Source organism: Atta colombica, unplaced genomic scaffold, assembly GCF_001594045.1.
Source record: "Atta colombica isolate Treedump-2 unplaced genomic scaffold, Acol1.0 scaffold9, whole genome shotgun sequence".
NCBI lineage: Eukaryota > Metazoa > Arthropoda > Insecta > Hymenoptera > Formicidae > Atta > Atta colombica.
The window spans coordinates 618,287-636,234 of record NW_017259583.1 but is presented as its reverse complement, the minus strand read 5'-3'; the positions used below and the strand labels follow the sequence as shown (position 1 = coordinate 636,234).

General features: G+C 32.3%; 1 protein-coding gene across 1 annotated transcript in view; it reads left to right on the top strand.

Annotated features, from left to right (window-relative positions):
* The first annotated feature begins 304 nt into the window (after positions 1-304).
* LOC108693427 overlaps positions 305-17,948 on the top strand; it is a 126,147-nt gene continuing 108,503 nt past the window's right edge. The window contains exons 1-3 of the mRNA XM_018202359.1: positions 305-426; positions 1,519-1,583; positions 1,657-1,926. Coding sequence (XP_018057848.1) covers positions 1,831-1,926 — 96 coding nt within the window. The 5' untranslated portion in view covers positions 305-426; positions 1,519-1,583; positions 1,657-1,830. The remainder of the gene's footprint in view (positions 427-1,518; positions 1,584-1,656; positions 1,927-17,948) is intronic.

Here is a 17,948-nt window from a genome sequence, read left to right as displayed (position 1 = left end):
GATATGTATTAAGTATGATGTTCATACTGATTTATTCCAAGTAATTCCAACAATACAAGTAATTCCAACTTCTGCTTTGTAATACATATACTTTTTGTCAACGTTTCTGTATCAGTAATTTTTATTTTTGTTTTTTAGACAAATATCTGAAGCAAGTCTTAAGGACAATGTCTGTAAGACATCATAAAGATGATTCTATAAAACGTCACAAGTCTGTAACATGTTATAAGGATAATGTCTTTAGGGCATCATAAATCGATGCCTAGTAATAAGACACTTTAAAGATGTTATATATATAGATTTTTATATATAGATTTTGATATTTCCAAAAAATGTCTCTTGAATTCTAAGACGTTTTTATGATGGCTTATAAGACATCTCAATGTTCTCTGGGATTACATTTGCAAATATTTTTTATAATAAATGGTAAATATTTTATGCTAATTACAATAATATTTATATTCAAATTGTTATAAGGAATATAAGTCATAAAGAATATGTCATAAACATAAAAGTTTTTAGGAAAATATCTTTTAGGACAAATGTTTACGTTATTTGTAAGATAAATTGAAATATTAACATTTAAATTAATATTTAAGAAAGAAAGAAGTGTGAAAGATGTGTGAAAAATATTACTTAAAAAATGTAAAAAGAAAAAACGATATGAAAAACAGTTAATCCTTAGAATAGTTTTATGCATTTTTTTAGTTTTTGGCACTCTTATTACACACGTGATTTGTGTTCTGGATTAATTTTCATCACTTTTATAAGTATATCAAAATTATTAAACGATTTTTACATATATTTTGACATCTTTAGGATGATAATATATTTATAACAAATCTATATATAAATTGTTATAATTAAATATAATTAATAAAATGAAGAAAATGCAATTTTTCATACAAAAATGTAAAACAAACAAAAATGTTTAAAGGAAAAACGTATTTTAATATCTTAAAGTTGACATTTCAAATTACAAAAAAAAATAGTTCAAGTATTGGTTGTCCAAAAAATTTAGTTATTTATTTAGTAACCTCAAATGATATTTTGTTTAATATGCATGAATGGCTATAAATTGAAGATATTATATTGCATTTACATTTTAAACAATGCATTTTATTATCGCTATTATATTAAAAAATTTATAATTTATTAGGAAAATATTCTTTGTTACCATTACAGACAACATAACATATATAATATACATAATATACATAATATACATAATATTAAACAATTATCATTTAACATAAGGGTACTAAATTAATGTGTTTATCAACGACTAATATATTGTAGTTAAATTCTTTTCTTAAATATTTTCGCAATACGAACGAGAATTAGTTCAAAATGAAGAAAAAAATAAAAACTTTTTTAGTTACAAAAAAATGTACACTCTGTACACATAATGGGTCATTCCTGATCCAGAGATAAACTTCGGAGTTATTCTAATCAAAAGATATGCACGAATTGAGGCAATACATAAAACATGTTCTCTAGATGCCAAACTTTTTTTAGGAATAGAAGAAAGACCGATACTTGATCAAGTAAATCTTAATATTTCAAAGAAAAGAAATGCGCAGGTGTGTATTAAGGGTTAATTACTTAATATTAATGATGATTAATCTCTTGAAAAATTAATGTCATATTTTCTAGCAAAATAAATACATCAAGATATGAAGAGATTTAATTGAATCGAATGAAAACTATTTTGTTATTGAAAAGCAAGGATCTTGCCGAAGACAAAAAAAAAACAACAAAGAGCAACTGCAAATTCGGCATGATCCGTGGCAAAAATAGAATCTACTCAAAAACGTTAAGTGGGGAGGCATGGAAGCTGACGAACCATCTCTTCAGAGGCTCTTTAGGAGCACCTTGCCATCACCGAGAGTACCCCGATTAGACGTCATAAGAGCCTTACATCAAGTACGATATATTCCCGTTTCTTTTTATATATTTCTGTCTAAAGATTTAAATGTGACCTTTGCATTTTTTAATATTAAGTTTTTATTATTTTACGTACAATACAAAATTAAAGAGAATTGATTCTTTTTTAACCGGGTAATTATTAATCTAATTTAAGTGATACGAAAATGATCTATTTATGTTAATTTATATTTAAAAATCTATTAAAATTATTTAATTTGTACTAGAGACTCAATAACAGAATCTGGCCTTAAGCAATTTGTCAAAACAAGAGTGAGAAGCAGGATGTCCAACAATCTTCGAATGTCTTTGAATCCTGGAATTATTTTTGGAATTTAATATATCCTCAAAAACTGAAACCCCCTGGAATGTCAGGACTAACTTGGAATTTTTATCATTTTTTTATTAAAAAAAGATCATGAAAAAAGAAAGAAATAAGAAATATTTTCCGCGCGTGCACAGGAATTATGTTGATAACGATGTCTTTTGTAATATCACTTTAAGTGAAAACAAATGCAGATATTGAAAATTAAATTAATAATTTAATGAGCAATTTAATAAATTAATAATTTTATAAAATGATATTTGTGATATGTTAAAAAGAAAAGTTATGTTTGGATATAAGCTCTTCCTTAAAGATGCAATAAGATAAGTTGCTAAGGTCTAATTGCATCAACATTATTTTAACTTTAAGCGAGGCTTAAAACTTTCTTTATCTTTATCTCGCTCTCTCTCGGCTTTAAAAAGAGAGAAAGAAAGTTTTAAGTCTTGTTTAAAGTCGAACGTTGGTGCAATCGGGTCTAAATAGAAAAAAACTTGAATTTAATGTCTACAATTATAAAATAGAATACAGTAGAAAAATTCTCGTTTATGTTGAATGTTTAGTATTTCTAAAACATTAAATAATGTTCCAAATTTGTTTGTGTTTTAATTAATTTATCATATAGAATTCTAATTCTGTAACTGTTGCAGAGTATTTTCTGTTTGCGGTTTAATAAATGCTTAATAAAGGCTTAATAAATGCTAACACAGGATTTCAGTAAAAGCTTGGAACTAAACCGTACTTAGATTTATTTATGATTAACAAAATCCTTTTACACATTGAATACAAATATATATCGAAGATTGAACACAAATGTAGACCAAGTTTTTAGAAAGGAAATTAAAAATAACAATAGGAACTGTATTAAACGAAATAAGCCCCACACACAGTAAAATGAATGTACATAACACTAGAATAAAAAAAAAGAAATTACATAACGTATACTGGCTTGAGCGCCAATTTCAACACTCATGAGAGCCAAGTAACTAAACTAAATTAATTAAGTTTCGATTTATCTCGAATTTATCGCGAAAAAAATGATTTTGTCAACATATCAGCGAGTTGTTCAGCGACTTGACATATGTTTAATCTCTAATTGTTTATCTTTTATTATTTGTCGAATATAATGAAATTTAATGTCCATATGTTTTGTTCTTTGATGAAATACTGAATTTTTTATTAATTGCTCTGCTGTTGTATTGTCACAGTATTGTTGATTGTACCTACTTAGCATTTAACTTTTAAAAGATCTCTAGCCCAAACGACTTTTTTGATTGCATTGTGTGCTGCAATAAATTCTGCCTCCGTTGTAGAAGTAGCCACAATGCTCTGCTTCCTGCTGTTCCAGATGACCGGACTATTGTTTAGCATTACAATTACACTGCTTTAGCATTTAGCATTACACCGCTACTTAATTTTCTTGAATCTACACAGGACCCATAATTTGCATCTGAATATGCAATTAATATATTCGGCTGATTAGTTGAGCCAAATTCGATGCCAAAACCAATGGTTCCTTTTAGATATTTGAGCACATTTTGCTGTCTTACAATGCATGATGGTTGTTCAAGAAATTGATTTAAATTACTCACTATAAACATGATATCAATGCATATAGCCATACATCAATCAATTGACGATATAGTATAAAATTTGATTGGTCATTATTGCTCATGTTTTTCTTGAGTATCGTATACATATCCGCTGGAACAGATATTGCATTAGCTGAATCCATTTTGAAACGCTACATTTCTTGTATATGCTAATTGATGCATCTTGATTATTCCGTTTTGTCTGTCGCGTTCAATTTCTAATGATAGTAATTATCTAGTGATATGGTGATTTCAAATTTATTCTTTAATTTATTTAAAAGGTATTTTATTGTAGCCATTGATTTTCCAGGGCGTCGTCAACAGAGCTATTTATAGGTTACTATCAATAGTTATATATACAACTGTATCATAATTCGTGGGCTTTAAATCAAACTCCTTAAGAAAATAATCAAATTTTTCATGCCACTGTCTTGGTGCCTGTTTTAGTCCATATAGATTTTTTGAGTTTACAATTCTACCGCATCATCAAATTCTGTTGGTTGAAAAAATCAAAAAGATTTTTTTCTTTTAAGTCGTCAATGAAAATAGACCATCTTGATATCAAATTGACTAATCTCATAATCCTTAGCTGCTGCTAATGCTAACAAAATTCAAATTAATTCAAATCTGACCACTGAAGAAAATTTCGCTGTAATCAATACCTGCTTTCTGTGAACACCCTTTTATTAATAAGCATATCTTATATATATATTTTTATATATATATTTTATATATATATATTTATCCATTGATTCGTCTGGTTTATGTTTAATACAATAAACTCTTTATTCTGAATAGGCTTGTGTTTAATTGGAGGATCGACTAAATCCTAGCTGTCATATTGTTAGACTTTTAAACTCATCAGTCATTGCCATCTCCCACTGTTTCGAAGTTGATGAATTTATTGTCTCTTCATATATAGTCGGAATTCCATCTGCTAATAATGCAGCTGTTTGACAGTTGTTTTCCATATCATCATCAGGTTTCTTTGTAACTGCTTTCTTCATGTGCGAAGTGCAATTAGTTCAACATCTTGTTGAGTTAATCGGTATCTTGAAAGATTTCTTCTGTTTCGTTTTGCACTGAAGAATCACTATCCTCCATCTTCAATCAAAATTGCTGTTTGTTTTGACATATTCTCAATAATTTCATCTCTTGCTGTAATTGTTTTGCGTGTATCACATTCCCAAGTTTATATGCCTTTTGACCAAGTTCATAGCCAACTAATACCATTTCTTTAGACTTCTTCTCAAACTTTGTTCTGAACTGTTTATTAATCAGCATGTAAGCTTTGCTGTCAAAGATTCGAAAATAAAAAAATAATCCGGTTGCTTTCCAATCCAGGCTTCTATTAGTGTTTTGCATCAAGACGTTTGAGAGGAATTCGATTCTTGATGTGCGTTGCAGTTCTTGCCCATAGGAATCAAAGATAGATCTGCCGTTGTTATACATACTCCTGGCCATCTCAACAATTTTAACGCTCAACACGACCGTTCTGTTGTGGATAATAGACCATTGAAAATTCTTATACAATTTTGTTCTTTCTCATTAACATCTTTGCTTCACTTGATGTGAGTTCTTTTGCACTATCTGATCTCATATGATAAATTTTATGATCGTTGGCCGATGCAATAGCTAATACATCTTTGATGGTATTTATATCGCTTATCGCGATATCGTTTTTAGCTTTCATTGGTTTTGTAATAACTAAGCCACTATATTCATCCACAAATACTGCCATTACTTTGTCGCCACTAATTGAATCCATTGACATTGGTTCACAAATATCACAGTGAATTAACTCCGCAGATACCTTTGCTCGATTTGTTGACTCATCAAATGATTTTTTTGCATTGCTTTTTGAAAATGCTTCACAAAATTGATTATTGTTGTTATTGTCAGCATCGATGCAATTGAAACCTGTTACACTTTTGCTTTAAGCAAATTCCTTGATAGTTTAGTAGTTGAAATGTGTCCGAAATGTTTGTGCCAGACCTCTAAAGCTTTTGAGTCTGCATAATTTGATTCAGGCATCTTCACAGTCTAATCTATTGTACAATATATAGTTTATTAGTAACTCGTCTTCCAGTAACTCTTCACTATTTAAATATAGGACCAATTTATCTTCTAATATTTTAGCTTCTATTCCTTTGCTAGTGACAGATCCAATATTAAACAAATTTTATTGATATCAGGAACAAATAATGCATTAAAGTATTCTCAAATCTCTTAATAATCTTTAATAATTGTCTTATTTTTAATAATAATGTTGCCACGTTCAGCTGCATATATGACTTGTCATTTCCAAGAGCAATCGGCATGTCTCCTTTGCTTATTGGCTGAAATATCTCAAACCATTCTCTTCTATTAATCATATACTCACTGGCATCTGAATCTGCAAATCATATATCCTGATTGACTGATGTCGAGTAGGTTGTTGTAAAGGCTGCAGGTTTTTCTCCGCTTGATTTAGCTGAATTTGCCTTGCTTCTTTTCTTCACATAATTTTCTGCATTCAGATATTTTGTGTCTCTTTTTGTCGCAATGATGACATTTTCCAGAGAATTTTGTCTTGTTATATTTTTGCTTTTGTCCATTTTTGTTAGAAGTTTAGTTTGTTTTTGCGTATTTCTGATATTTTCCTTACTTGCTATACAGTGCTACCGAATCATTATCATCGATCTTTAATTTGGATATATTACTATTAAATAGTAAATTAAATATTTCTTTTTTAAATAACCGTGGAAGGAGATTGCCCATTTTATGGCAATGAATCTCAAACACTAATAACGTGTTGAAAATTACTTGGTAAAGAGTATAATACTTGTTATGAATGATGTTTCGGTTTTATGTCCAAGATCTTCAAATTGCCTTGCCATTTCTTTTATTGTTGATACATGGATAGCAATAATAGCTCGTTCCTAACTCCATTTTATTCATAAAATTTTTGTAGCAAAAGAATCGAAGTTGAGTTTTTTAGTTCATACAGCGATTGGAGTCGCACCCACTTCTCGTTGGCTGTCTTTAGATTCAGCCTGACGAAGTTGCATTGATTCTAATGCAATCAATATACGAGCTTTTTTGTCACTTTTTAGCTATGTTTCTGCATTTCGACATTTTCAGGCTTAATCTTAGTTTCATCAACAATATTCATTAGGCCTTGGAATTCGAAGATTGTTTCCATCTTCCACACTGAAATTGTGTCATTGAACTCTGGTAGCGTTAACTTGTCCATTTTCGATCACCCTCAAAGAATTGATCAATGTTCCAGAAATGACTTCTGATCAACTATTGAATCTTGACTCTGAATAAGACGTTTTTAATCTATATCTCTATCGCAGTGAATAGATCATTCATAACCTGTTGCAAAGTATTTCCTTTTTGCGTTTTTCCTTTAGGCTTAATAAATGCTCACACAGGAGTGTAAAAGCTTGGAACTAAACCGTATTTAGATTTATTTATCATTAACAAAATTTTTTACATGGAATATAAGTAACTATATATGTATATCGAAGATTGAACGCGAACATAGACTACCAAGTTTTTAGAAAGGAAACTAAAAATAACAGTAAGAACTATATTGAAATAAGCGCCACAGTAAAATGAACGTACTCTCATAACACTAGAACAAAAAAAAGGAACTTCATAACGTACTGGCCAACTTCAAAAGTAACTTGAATACAAAACATAATATTTGCGTGAATCAAAATTAATAATAACAATAACTTGAGAAACAGTCCTTCATTAAAGATCCATCAATGACACAAGTGTGGATCTACCTTTCCGCGACTCGTCGAATTTAATAAAACTTAGTACAGCAGACGAAAATAATAGACACGTATTTTTTTTATATCGGCAATGATACAGATTTAAGGGTGCAAATTAATCTTATAGTGAGAAACATGAGTACTAATTTCTTGCATTTTAGCTCACTCTTACTTCTGAATTTTAAAGATGATAAGAGCTTTTCTTTTTTTCTGGAAGCAAATCCAGTATTAAAATATGTAGAATTTAAAATGACAAACCCAATATGGTGACCTGCTGAAAAAGAAACAAGTTTATCTCGTTCTTTTGGACTCAGGAATAATCAAGGATATGATGAGAAACTTCATTTTGTTTTTTTACTCTTGTTTTTTATTATTTTTTAAATATTTTTAAAAATAATTTTGTACAATAATAAATATTAATTAGCGGGCAATGAGAGCATACACAGCGTTATATTATATATTCATGCATATTGTTCATGAAAATTATATAGCATTGCTGATGATGGTTTAAAGTAAACCGAAATAACTGTTCAAGAAATTTGTTCAATAAGTAATGTAAAATTAGAGTGAATATATTTTATATTGCGCTCCAAGTACCGCGCTGTGTATGTTCTCATTGTCCGTTAATTAATATTTATTATTGTTTGAATTTCGAGAGCTCTAAATATAATTTGATTTTTTTTATAATTTTGTGTTTTTACAATTTTTTCATTCATTATTGTTACATTATTGTTTATCTATATCTATTTTTTTAATTTTTATTGTACTATTTACAGAAATGATATTAAAAAATTCTTGTATAAAGATTTTGTATACCAAACGCATTTTATGATTGTTATATTGGCTTAGTTTACATCGTACACTTGACACAGATACTAACTAGTAACTTTCTATTGAATGATATTAATTTCGACGATATGTGTAAACATATACACGATATGTGTATTTAATTATTTTGATGTATATTGTACCAATTTAGTACATCATTCTTTGAATACATCGCTGAAATTAAAATAATTTAATAGAAAGTTAATATATGTATCAAGTGCATGATATAAATTAGGCAATTTCACGTTAATACGAAAAATATAAAAAAAAAAGAACATAGAATAAAAAATAAAAAATAAACATAGGTAAGAAGTGGCGTAACTAAAAGAAAAATGGAAATATTGTAAAAATATAAAAAAATTATTAAAGCAAAAAAATTTTTAAATATAATAATAATGTAAAAATATAAATTAATAAAAATAAAATAAAAATATAATAAAAAATAAAAGCAAAAAAATGAAATGGATAGATTCTTGCCACCTCCTCGTCGGTTATTCTTGGATTCGGCAAAGAGCGAATATATGATTGTTTCTCTTTCAGCAGATCGTCATATTGGGTCTGCCATTTTTAATTCTAATTTTTTATACTGAATTTACTTTCAGGAAATCTCTTATTATCTTTATAATTTAGAAGTAACTATAATAGAGTGAGCTAAAATGCAAGAAATTAGATACTTGTGCTTATTTCTATAAAAATAATTTGCACTCTTAAATCTGCATCATTTCTAATATAAAAAAATACGTGTCTATTATTTTCATCTGCTCTACAAATGTACCAAGTTTCACTAAATTTAGCGAATCACGGAAACGTAGGTTCACTTGTCAGACGTAGTCCATTGTGTCTTCCTGGAAAAAACAGCTTCCGAGGCTATTCAAGGCTTGTTCTTCTCCAGAAGTAGAGGAAGTCTTTCAAAAGCTGTTTTATCTGATCGGGTTCGAGCCCAAAAGCTGTCGCTTTAGTTCAATATAGATTGGATTCTGACCTAAAATATGGAAACTAGTTTCTTTATTGCCACTATATTTCTTACTCTCTGGGAGTGTCACACAATCCCAGTTTGTACATGTGGTAGTTTGTGAAGTCATGTCATATCCTGTGTAGACATTGGCCTCCATATTATTCAAGGTCTTAATGCACTTGGCTATTGGCCCTATATATATTGGCCTCGCTGGGCGCTTCCCACCATTAAGATCTTCGCCTGCCTGCATTTGGTCTTGGTTGGCCTTCTTGCCAATAGTTCACATGGTGATCCCGTAGCTAGTTTCTAGTCTTAACCCGGACACTGCTAGGCATATCCAGAGGCAGCTTTGGTTTCATCATCCTGGTAGTTGATCCAGCTCTAGTTAATTGGTCAACAATCTCATGCTCCTGACTCTAGAATGTCCCGGAATCTACACTAGAGCAACGCTGTTATTCACCATCAGGGTGCATTTACATTCCCAGAGCAACCGCGAATCGAAGGTGTGCGCACTTAGCGCCGCTAAGGCCGCCTGGCTGTCAGAGCAGATCCTGATTTGCATACACCTCCTCCGAGGCAATCAGCATCAAAGCACAATTTAAGATCGCTATCACTTCCAATTGAAATACTATAGCAAGTCTCTAAGTGAGATAACCTTCCTGATTCCTTTTCGGCATCCGTACTGGCATCAGCGGCTTTATCAATTTTGAAGTCATTCGTGTATCAGATGTCTTCATTCCTATATAGATATCCTTGTTTCTAATAATAGGCACTACATGCTTTCTCCATTCCTTGCGATTGGGAAAAATAAATCTTGAAGAATTTATCAAAGTCATGTTTAACTAGCATTCTGTCCTGTTCCATGTCAAACTCCCGATAGGATTTCTTTTGGTAGCTGAGTGTGTACAACATCACACTCGTTTCCGCACTTCAGGCGCTAGGCAATCGCAGCCGCAGCTACTGTAAGATAAAGTTTTGCATGGCTGCCACCGGTGCTCTTGGATCTCTTTTAAGAATGAGTGCTGCGGGATACCCTAGCTGTAAGCTTCTGTTAGGCCACCAAATTACTGTCCCATAGAGCAACCTAGGACAAAGCATTACAGTGTAGAACCAGTAGATTCTCTCTGACCGCAAGCTCCATGTCTGGCCAAAGGTTCTTCTACACATCCAAAAGGTGCAGATTTTCCTGCATCTAGAATGAATCTAGATGCAGTTTCCAGATTATTCTTATCCAAGATAACTCCAAGATATTTAACCAATTCCTCAGACAACCTGACCCCATTTAAGACAGATCCTTGCATAGGACCTGTCTTATACCTGTGAATGAAAATGACTAGACTTGTCTTCATCGGATTATCGATAATCCCGTCATATCACTTCTGAACAATCTCTAGTGTCCCTTGCGTAAGCTCAAGAAATATTTCAAGAAAGGGTCGAACAAGACCAAATCATCAGCATATCCAATTGATTTAGTCTTATCATTGAATTCCTTCAGCAGTATGGTCACTAAACACCAGAGGAGTGGAGAGAGAGAATTCCATCTTGCGGGCAACCTCTATCCTTCTATACCTATTCTTCTACACTTTCTGATCCCAGAGAGGTTGTGATCTGTTGATCCAGCATAGTCCGAATCCCCTCAACGACTTTTGCTGGTACCTCTCTGAGCGCCGCCAGACTATTCAGTGTGAGGTGTTGTTAAACGCCCCCTCTATGTCCAAGAAGATTTTCACCGCAAAACCTCCTTGTTGCATTCCTTCTTCAATAATTGTGGCAGCCGAGTGTAAGATAGTCTCTCTCCTGAATAGAATTCAATATACGTGCTGGTTGCAGTGCAAGTATCAACATAGAATGGACTATTGATTGCAGTGATGGTGATAGAAAGACGAGTAGAGCGACAGGCAGATAAATGGATGAATGTTCTTTCTCCATTTACTAAGCCTGATTAGTTGGTAGATATTGCTGGATCAACAGCAACCAATCAGGTTTTAATAAACAGAGAAAGAAGTTCATCCATTTATCTGTCTCTCATTTTATTCATTTTTCTATCCTTATCCCTATCTTTGATAATCCATTCTACAATGTATGTCGATGAACGCAAGGGATTCTGCACCAGTATTTTGTCTCGAATGTCAATCGATGTAAGCATCGATCAACTTTTCCATTGTCTTAATAAATACGATGTCAAACTGATCCGCCTGAAGTTATTGGCTAAAATGTAACTTGCCTTTTCCTTGAGGATGAACACTACCCTCACCAATTTCCATATTCGAGATAATATAGTTAAGGGCCAAACAAGCCCTTAGAATCCTCGTTAAGCGTCCAATTATCAGATCCAGCTCTTCCGGAAAAAGAATCGGAAATATGAAATCCGAATCTGCAGATTTATAAGACTTAAAAGAGCCAACTGTCCATCTGACCTTATCAGACTCAACGACTTCGGCCGCCAATCTCCAATCTTCAGCACGAGCCCTAATCAAGCCCATATCACTCTCCCATAGCCCATTTGTCCCTCTCCGGAAATCAGGAAAATTGTTCTCTAGAAGATGAATCAAACAACTTGTCAGTCACACTAATGTCGGTAGACGAATTCCACAACAAAAGTGATTATTTTTGCTTCAATGTTCAATAACTCGGTAAAAAAAATTATACAATGATCAATAAAAAATTTAAGATAAGATTCACTTTTTGACTGTTGTAAATCGCATTTTTGTGTGATTTTTATTTCACGTTTTCCTTTGTAAAATTTGTACGAAGTTTTCAGATTTGATGGATATCCATTTGTATCTATATAGCTTTGTAAGGGATCATTAAATTGAATATCAATTACTGATTTCAAAAGTAAAGATTTTATGTTTTCAAATGCTGTTTTAATTGTTTGTGACATTTTTCACCGAGTATTCTGAATATTGCGTAATTTCGAATGTGTTTTAAATTGCAAGCGTGTTCCCTATTTTTTGTTGAGTAGTGTATAAAGGTTTTGATTATTAAATTGCATTGTCATCTTTATTATTTATATTGATAATATAAATAATAAAAATTCGCTTTCGAAATTTTCTTCATTGTCAGAATTTTAAATTCGGATGATAGTTCAGTCGGTTTTACAGATGTCGGTTTTACAGACGCGGATTGCAAGATGCAAGCTTGTTACGTTTGTCTTAAGGAATTATACCACTTTGAAACTTTGAAAAAATTTTTTTCGGTTAAATGATAGTTTATACATATAAAAATATAACCTCATTAGTTGGAATGGAAAATTCGAAGCATTTACAAAATTACAGCTGATTCTTTGAAGTGCATTCGCTCACGATTGGCGCACTTTGATCAGATATGAAAAGATACAATAGCAATAGATTTCCGTAATTATAGATATCAGTAAAAATTTCGATGTTATATAGCTCAAGTAGCGTTAATACACAGCTGTTTTTCAGTATAAATAGATATGCCAAATGGCGCGCTTGATGATTCGTGTTGGAAAATCCGTTACGTTGAAAATATATTTATTACAAAGGCAATAAAAGAATAGTGTATACTACAAAGAAAGACTGTAAAACTAGTAGTATTACACGTGCTAGTAGATGTCTATAGGCTGTAATTGTTATGATTTCTGCGTGACGCAGACGCTTAACGCATCAAAGTAGTTGTGTTCCTTGACCGAGCAAAAAAGGCTCGCAGAGTTTTAAAATTAGACCGGAAAGAGGTTGAAGAGGATTTATATCAATATTGAAGGATAGTTGTGTGGCACAGACTAAAGGTAATTTTTACATTTTTTAAATTTTGTATACAAAAAATTGTATGAAAAAATGCTTTTAAATGCCTTTTTCTCAAAACGATATTTTTCAAATCGGCGTACATCATAACTTCTATAGTTTTCATTTCAGTCACTTGAAATTTACATAGAATCTTCTTTTACTAATTATCTAAAGAAATACGTAGCGATTTTATGATTAGTTGTTAAATTATTATTATTATTAACATTTTTGTGCAAAATTTATTCAAAAATTTGATCAAATTTTTTTTTTTTCCAAATATTTGTTATTTTCACAAAAAGGCATATTCTTGAAAAAACTCCTACTTACTTCTTCAGTAAATATTGCGTAGAAAATAAAATTTTTTATAATAGTGTTTTGTTTTAGGTCAAACTGTTTTGTAATCTTGTAGGCCGATTGGACGCTCGCTGAAAACCAACTCATTTCAATCAACCATTGCTATTTTCTTAAAAAAAAATTAAAATAAAATTTTTTTGTATATTTTAATACATGTACAAATACTTCTTTATACATTTTTAATTTATTTTATGCTTTTTGCACAAAAAATTCCCAAATTAATCTTCTTTTTAAGGGTCCAAAATGATGTAACTCTTTAAATGAAATTTGTTTTCCTTTTTAAAAAAAATGTGAAAAGCTATGTTTTTGTAATGACGTTACATTTATTCAAGTGCGCCTGGTGTCAATCAGTATTTTGTTTTAAATATTATTAAGATTTAAGAAACAACTGTGTATATGAATACATCAAATATGATAGAGAACGCCAACATGGTCAAAATTAGAGAGAGAGAGAGAGAGAGAGAGATATGGTTCTAATAATATATTCTTTATTAAATCAATTTATTTTGGATATGATTACGCGGCGATAATTTTTCGGACTTTCAACATAATCGGTCTGAAACGCTAATAAATTTCTTCTAAATTAAATTAAAAAAACTATAAAGAACTTATTGCGAAAAATATTATCTCAGTCAGGGTTCGAAACTGAGACCTCCCGACTTTCCGGGGCGAGTGTCTTAGCCAACTCGATCACTCAGGCTTCAAAGATATTCCTCGCAATAATTGATATAGAGAGAACATGTACCATGAGTATAAACATTATTAAGACTTAAGGAGGAAACTTGATTTGTAGAATCAAAAAAATTGATTTTTCAAAAGTTAATCTTAATTCGATAATAGTACTATTCGAGAATACTCTCTTAAAATATTAGACCTTAAAATATTAGATATTTGAAATATTTTTTGAGTTACAGAATCGAAAAGTCATGGGTTGTGCAAATATTCGAGCGCGGGAGCAAGCAGAACGTTTTTCCTTTTTAATGATTTTCTCGACAAATGTTCCTAGTATGAATTGAATAAATGTGAGAGTCTGTGTTTGTATTTGTGAATTTCTGAATGTTAAAGGGCAACCATTAGTAAGATTTTTGAAACATGCTTCATATTGAACGCGTCAATCGAGCTTTAGTTTTAGGTGAGTGAAGACATTCGTTTTTGAAATTTTCATTTCAACAAAATAATGTATCCGAAAATTCACACAAGTGAATATGCATCACGACCACTGCATGCACTTTCAATGAAAGATATAACAGTACACTAAAATTAATGAATTTATAAAAATGAACATAAAAATTGGGTTGCAAGCTAAAAACAACGTACAATGAACAATGACTTGAGGCAGCGCCGCAACTTAAGTAACTCAAAGGAGACTCGATCAGCTCGAAGAATGGAATTAACCATTCAAAAACGAGTTTTACGAGAAAGTTGAAGGTTTATTATATGGACCTGGAATAGCAGATTAGCCTGTGATTGTTGTAAGTTATAATTAATTTTTTGTGTTTTGAAAACTAGTTTTTTCGAAACCATTTTTTTTTCGAATTTGTTTACACAATAGAAAAAAATCTAATCAACCGATTGAATCGTTTTTGGAATTGTTTTGTAGATAATTAAAGTAGGTGTACTAGGTATACTATAGTAGGTATACTAGGGTTCTAACCCATAGGGCTAGAGGGAAGCGCGGGGGGTACTCGTCGCGGGTGACAGCAGCGCTGTCACTGTTTACATAAACATAGGATCCTCGATCGATGGATTACGTAAACATGATGACATGTGTTCCGCATTTTTTTCGTCATTCGCCACTCCAAAATGCGTTTTTAGGCCCCTGCCGCCGTCGCGATCGCCACTGCTGCCATTGCCGCCGCTGCCGTCGCCGCCGTCACTGCCTTCTGCAGATGAAAAATAATATAAATATATAAATATATAAATATAAAATAGAAATATAAATATAAATATAAGTATTCCTTTTTGAATTTTATTCATATTTTATACATAAAATTTTATGAAACTCACAATTCTAACTGAAACTCACATCTTCCAGCTCCGGATAGGGTTCGTATGGTCGGAGGCCGAACTTTTCGGTCAGGTGCAAACCTTCATCCAACCATATATCAAGAATTTCACGTTTTTCCCGGTCGCATCACCTCTCTGCTCGTGTCATTTGGCTGTTAAAAATATTCATAAAGTCTCTTCTAATGTGGCTACGATGTGTCTCTTCTGGAAAAAGTATAACAAAGTAAATTAAAAAAAAAAGATTAGAAAGTATCGTATAATATATATATAATTAAAAATGTAAACAGAACTTAACAAAGGGATTACCAGGACCCCCACTTCATTGAGCAATTGTAATCGCACAACCCTTTGATTGTCAACCATAATGTACTGAAAAAAGAAAAATAAAAAAAATCGTTATAAGCATAAATTAAAAAAAATATATAGAATAAAAAGAACAAAATTATCTACTCCTTCAATGGGATATTCGTAGCGGATCTCCAGAACCTCGCTCAGGTTACTCATTATTGGATGAGAGTCAAACTTTAAACAAAAACCACACTAACAAAATAACACACACCCACAAAAAAAATCACTCACGCCTCGCGCGCGGACAAAGTAAGATAAGCTTCTTTGTGTGAATGGTCCTGATTCTAACACAGACTCGATATGGCCAGAATATCACTTTATGCGATGAGTAACAAAAACAATGTAAAATTCAAAAAAGAGTAACATAAACTCAATTTGACACCAGTCACACTTTCCAAAAAAACTGATAATGTTACAAGCCGATTGCGCGCGGACAAAGCAGAGCAAAGACTGACGCTGAGAACCTTCGCCGCAGCGAGCCTCTCTAGGATTTATCTTTGGATGACAGTTGTATACAAAACAATTCAAATCATAAGTAAAGTCACAAGAAAAGTATCGCTTATATCGTTGTAACACTCTTTATAAGAGCAGCTTAATATAGTAGCCCGTAATTATTTGTGCCGTTGAATTGCTGAAAGTTCACGCTGCATTTTCACCTATAAATTAATAATAATTTTCCCTTTTTTTCTTACGTGGAAAGATATATACGTTCATACATATACATTCATACATATATACATACATACGTACATGCGTAAGTATAATACGTATATGATTCGTGATACGACAAAAAAAAACAAGCATGACTGTTACTTATTTAAACGGAGTACGATGGCGTGTCGAGGTATAGGATGGGTGAATGGCTCGGAAATAAAGAAAGTATAGTACATATATAGTAATGGGAACGAAACAATTTTTTTTATTCACAAGTTATTACATCGTTTCTTTTTTTGTATGTATTAAAAGCTAAAGCCAATAGTTCGCAATCGACGAGCTGATGTCCATTGAAAATGTCGCTATCACGTATAGCGTTCTCAGACGTTCTCAGATGTTGGAGAATCGCGTATACTTAGCATCAACCGTATTGACGAATCGGGCTAATCGAACGTTACATCGATACATCCATCAAACTCAAACATACGTCGTAACGTTGTTTCCGTCATGCGTACGGATGAAGAATCGAGACGTAGCATCATTCAGCGTGCAAACGCTGACGGTTAGCGGCCAATGCTTATAAAATTATCTTTATATTCGTTTCATAACATCTTGTAAATATTCCATTGCTGCTCATAGAGGCCCTTCCCATGTTTCAAGAGATAACGACAGTTCATGTCCGCGATGACATTCTCCCAGGGCGATCTCCACATAACTCGGTGGACTAACGTTGATTCCAATTTCCAAATACTTGTAGCCCGTAGCCATCAGATCATAACGTCTGCTCAATAAACGCACCGCGCGATGTTCCATGCTGTGTACGTACGTAATATTAAATAACGTTTCTTTTGTATATAGAACGTTGAGACTTACATGTTTCTGCGGTTCTTCTTCGTTTTATACGATGTATTGCTGTCTTTAGCGAAGTATCTTTTTTTTTTTCTTCATAGGTTTGTCAATGTTTATATTTATGATTTATATTTCGATGCCATTGATGATGATGATGAGGAGAAGCACGTTGGCGACTTTGAGGCTTTTTCCCCAAGACATTCCCAATATCTCGCTTTTTCCTTCGATAGACTTGGCGGACTTAGTGATAAGGGACGGTACCCCTTTCGCTCGATCCATTTTCGATATATATTAGGTGTACAACTTTGCTTCCGCCGTTTTTTTCCGAAATTCGAGGTTTTATTGTAAAAAACAGGTTATACATTTATGATTCAAAGTATTGTCCATCGCTGGCCACTACTTTCTCTCATCTTTCGGGTAGCGTACGAATCCTGCGTCGAAAAAACTGGTCATTTTTTGAGGCTATCCACGAATCGATCCAATTTTTTACTTCTTCATAAGATCGGAAGTGGTGGTCAGTCAGGCCGTGTGACATTGATCGAAACAAGTGATAGTCAGAGGGAGCAACGTCTGGAGAATACGGCGGGGGGGGGGGGG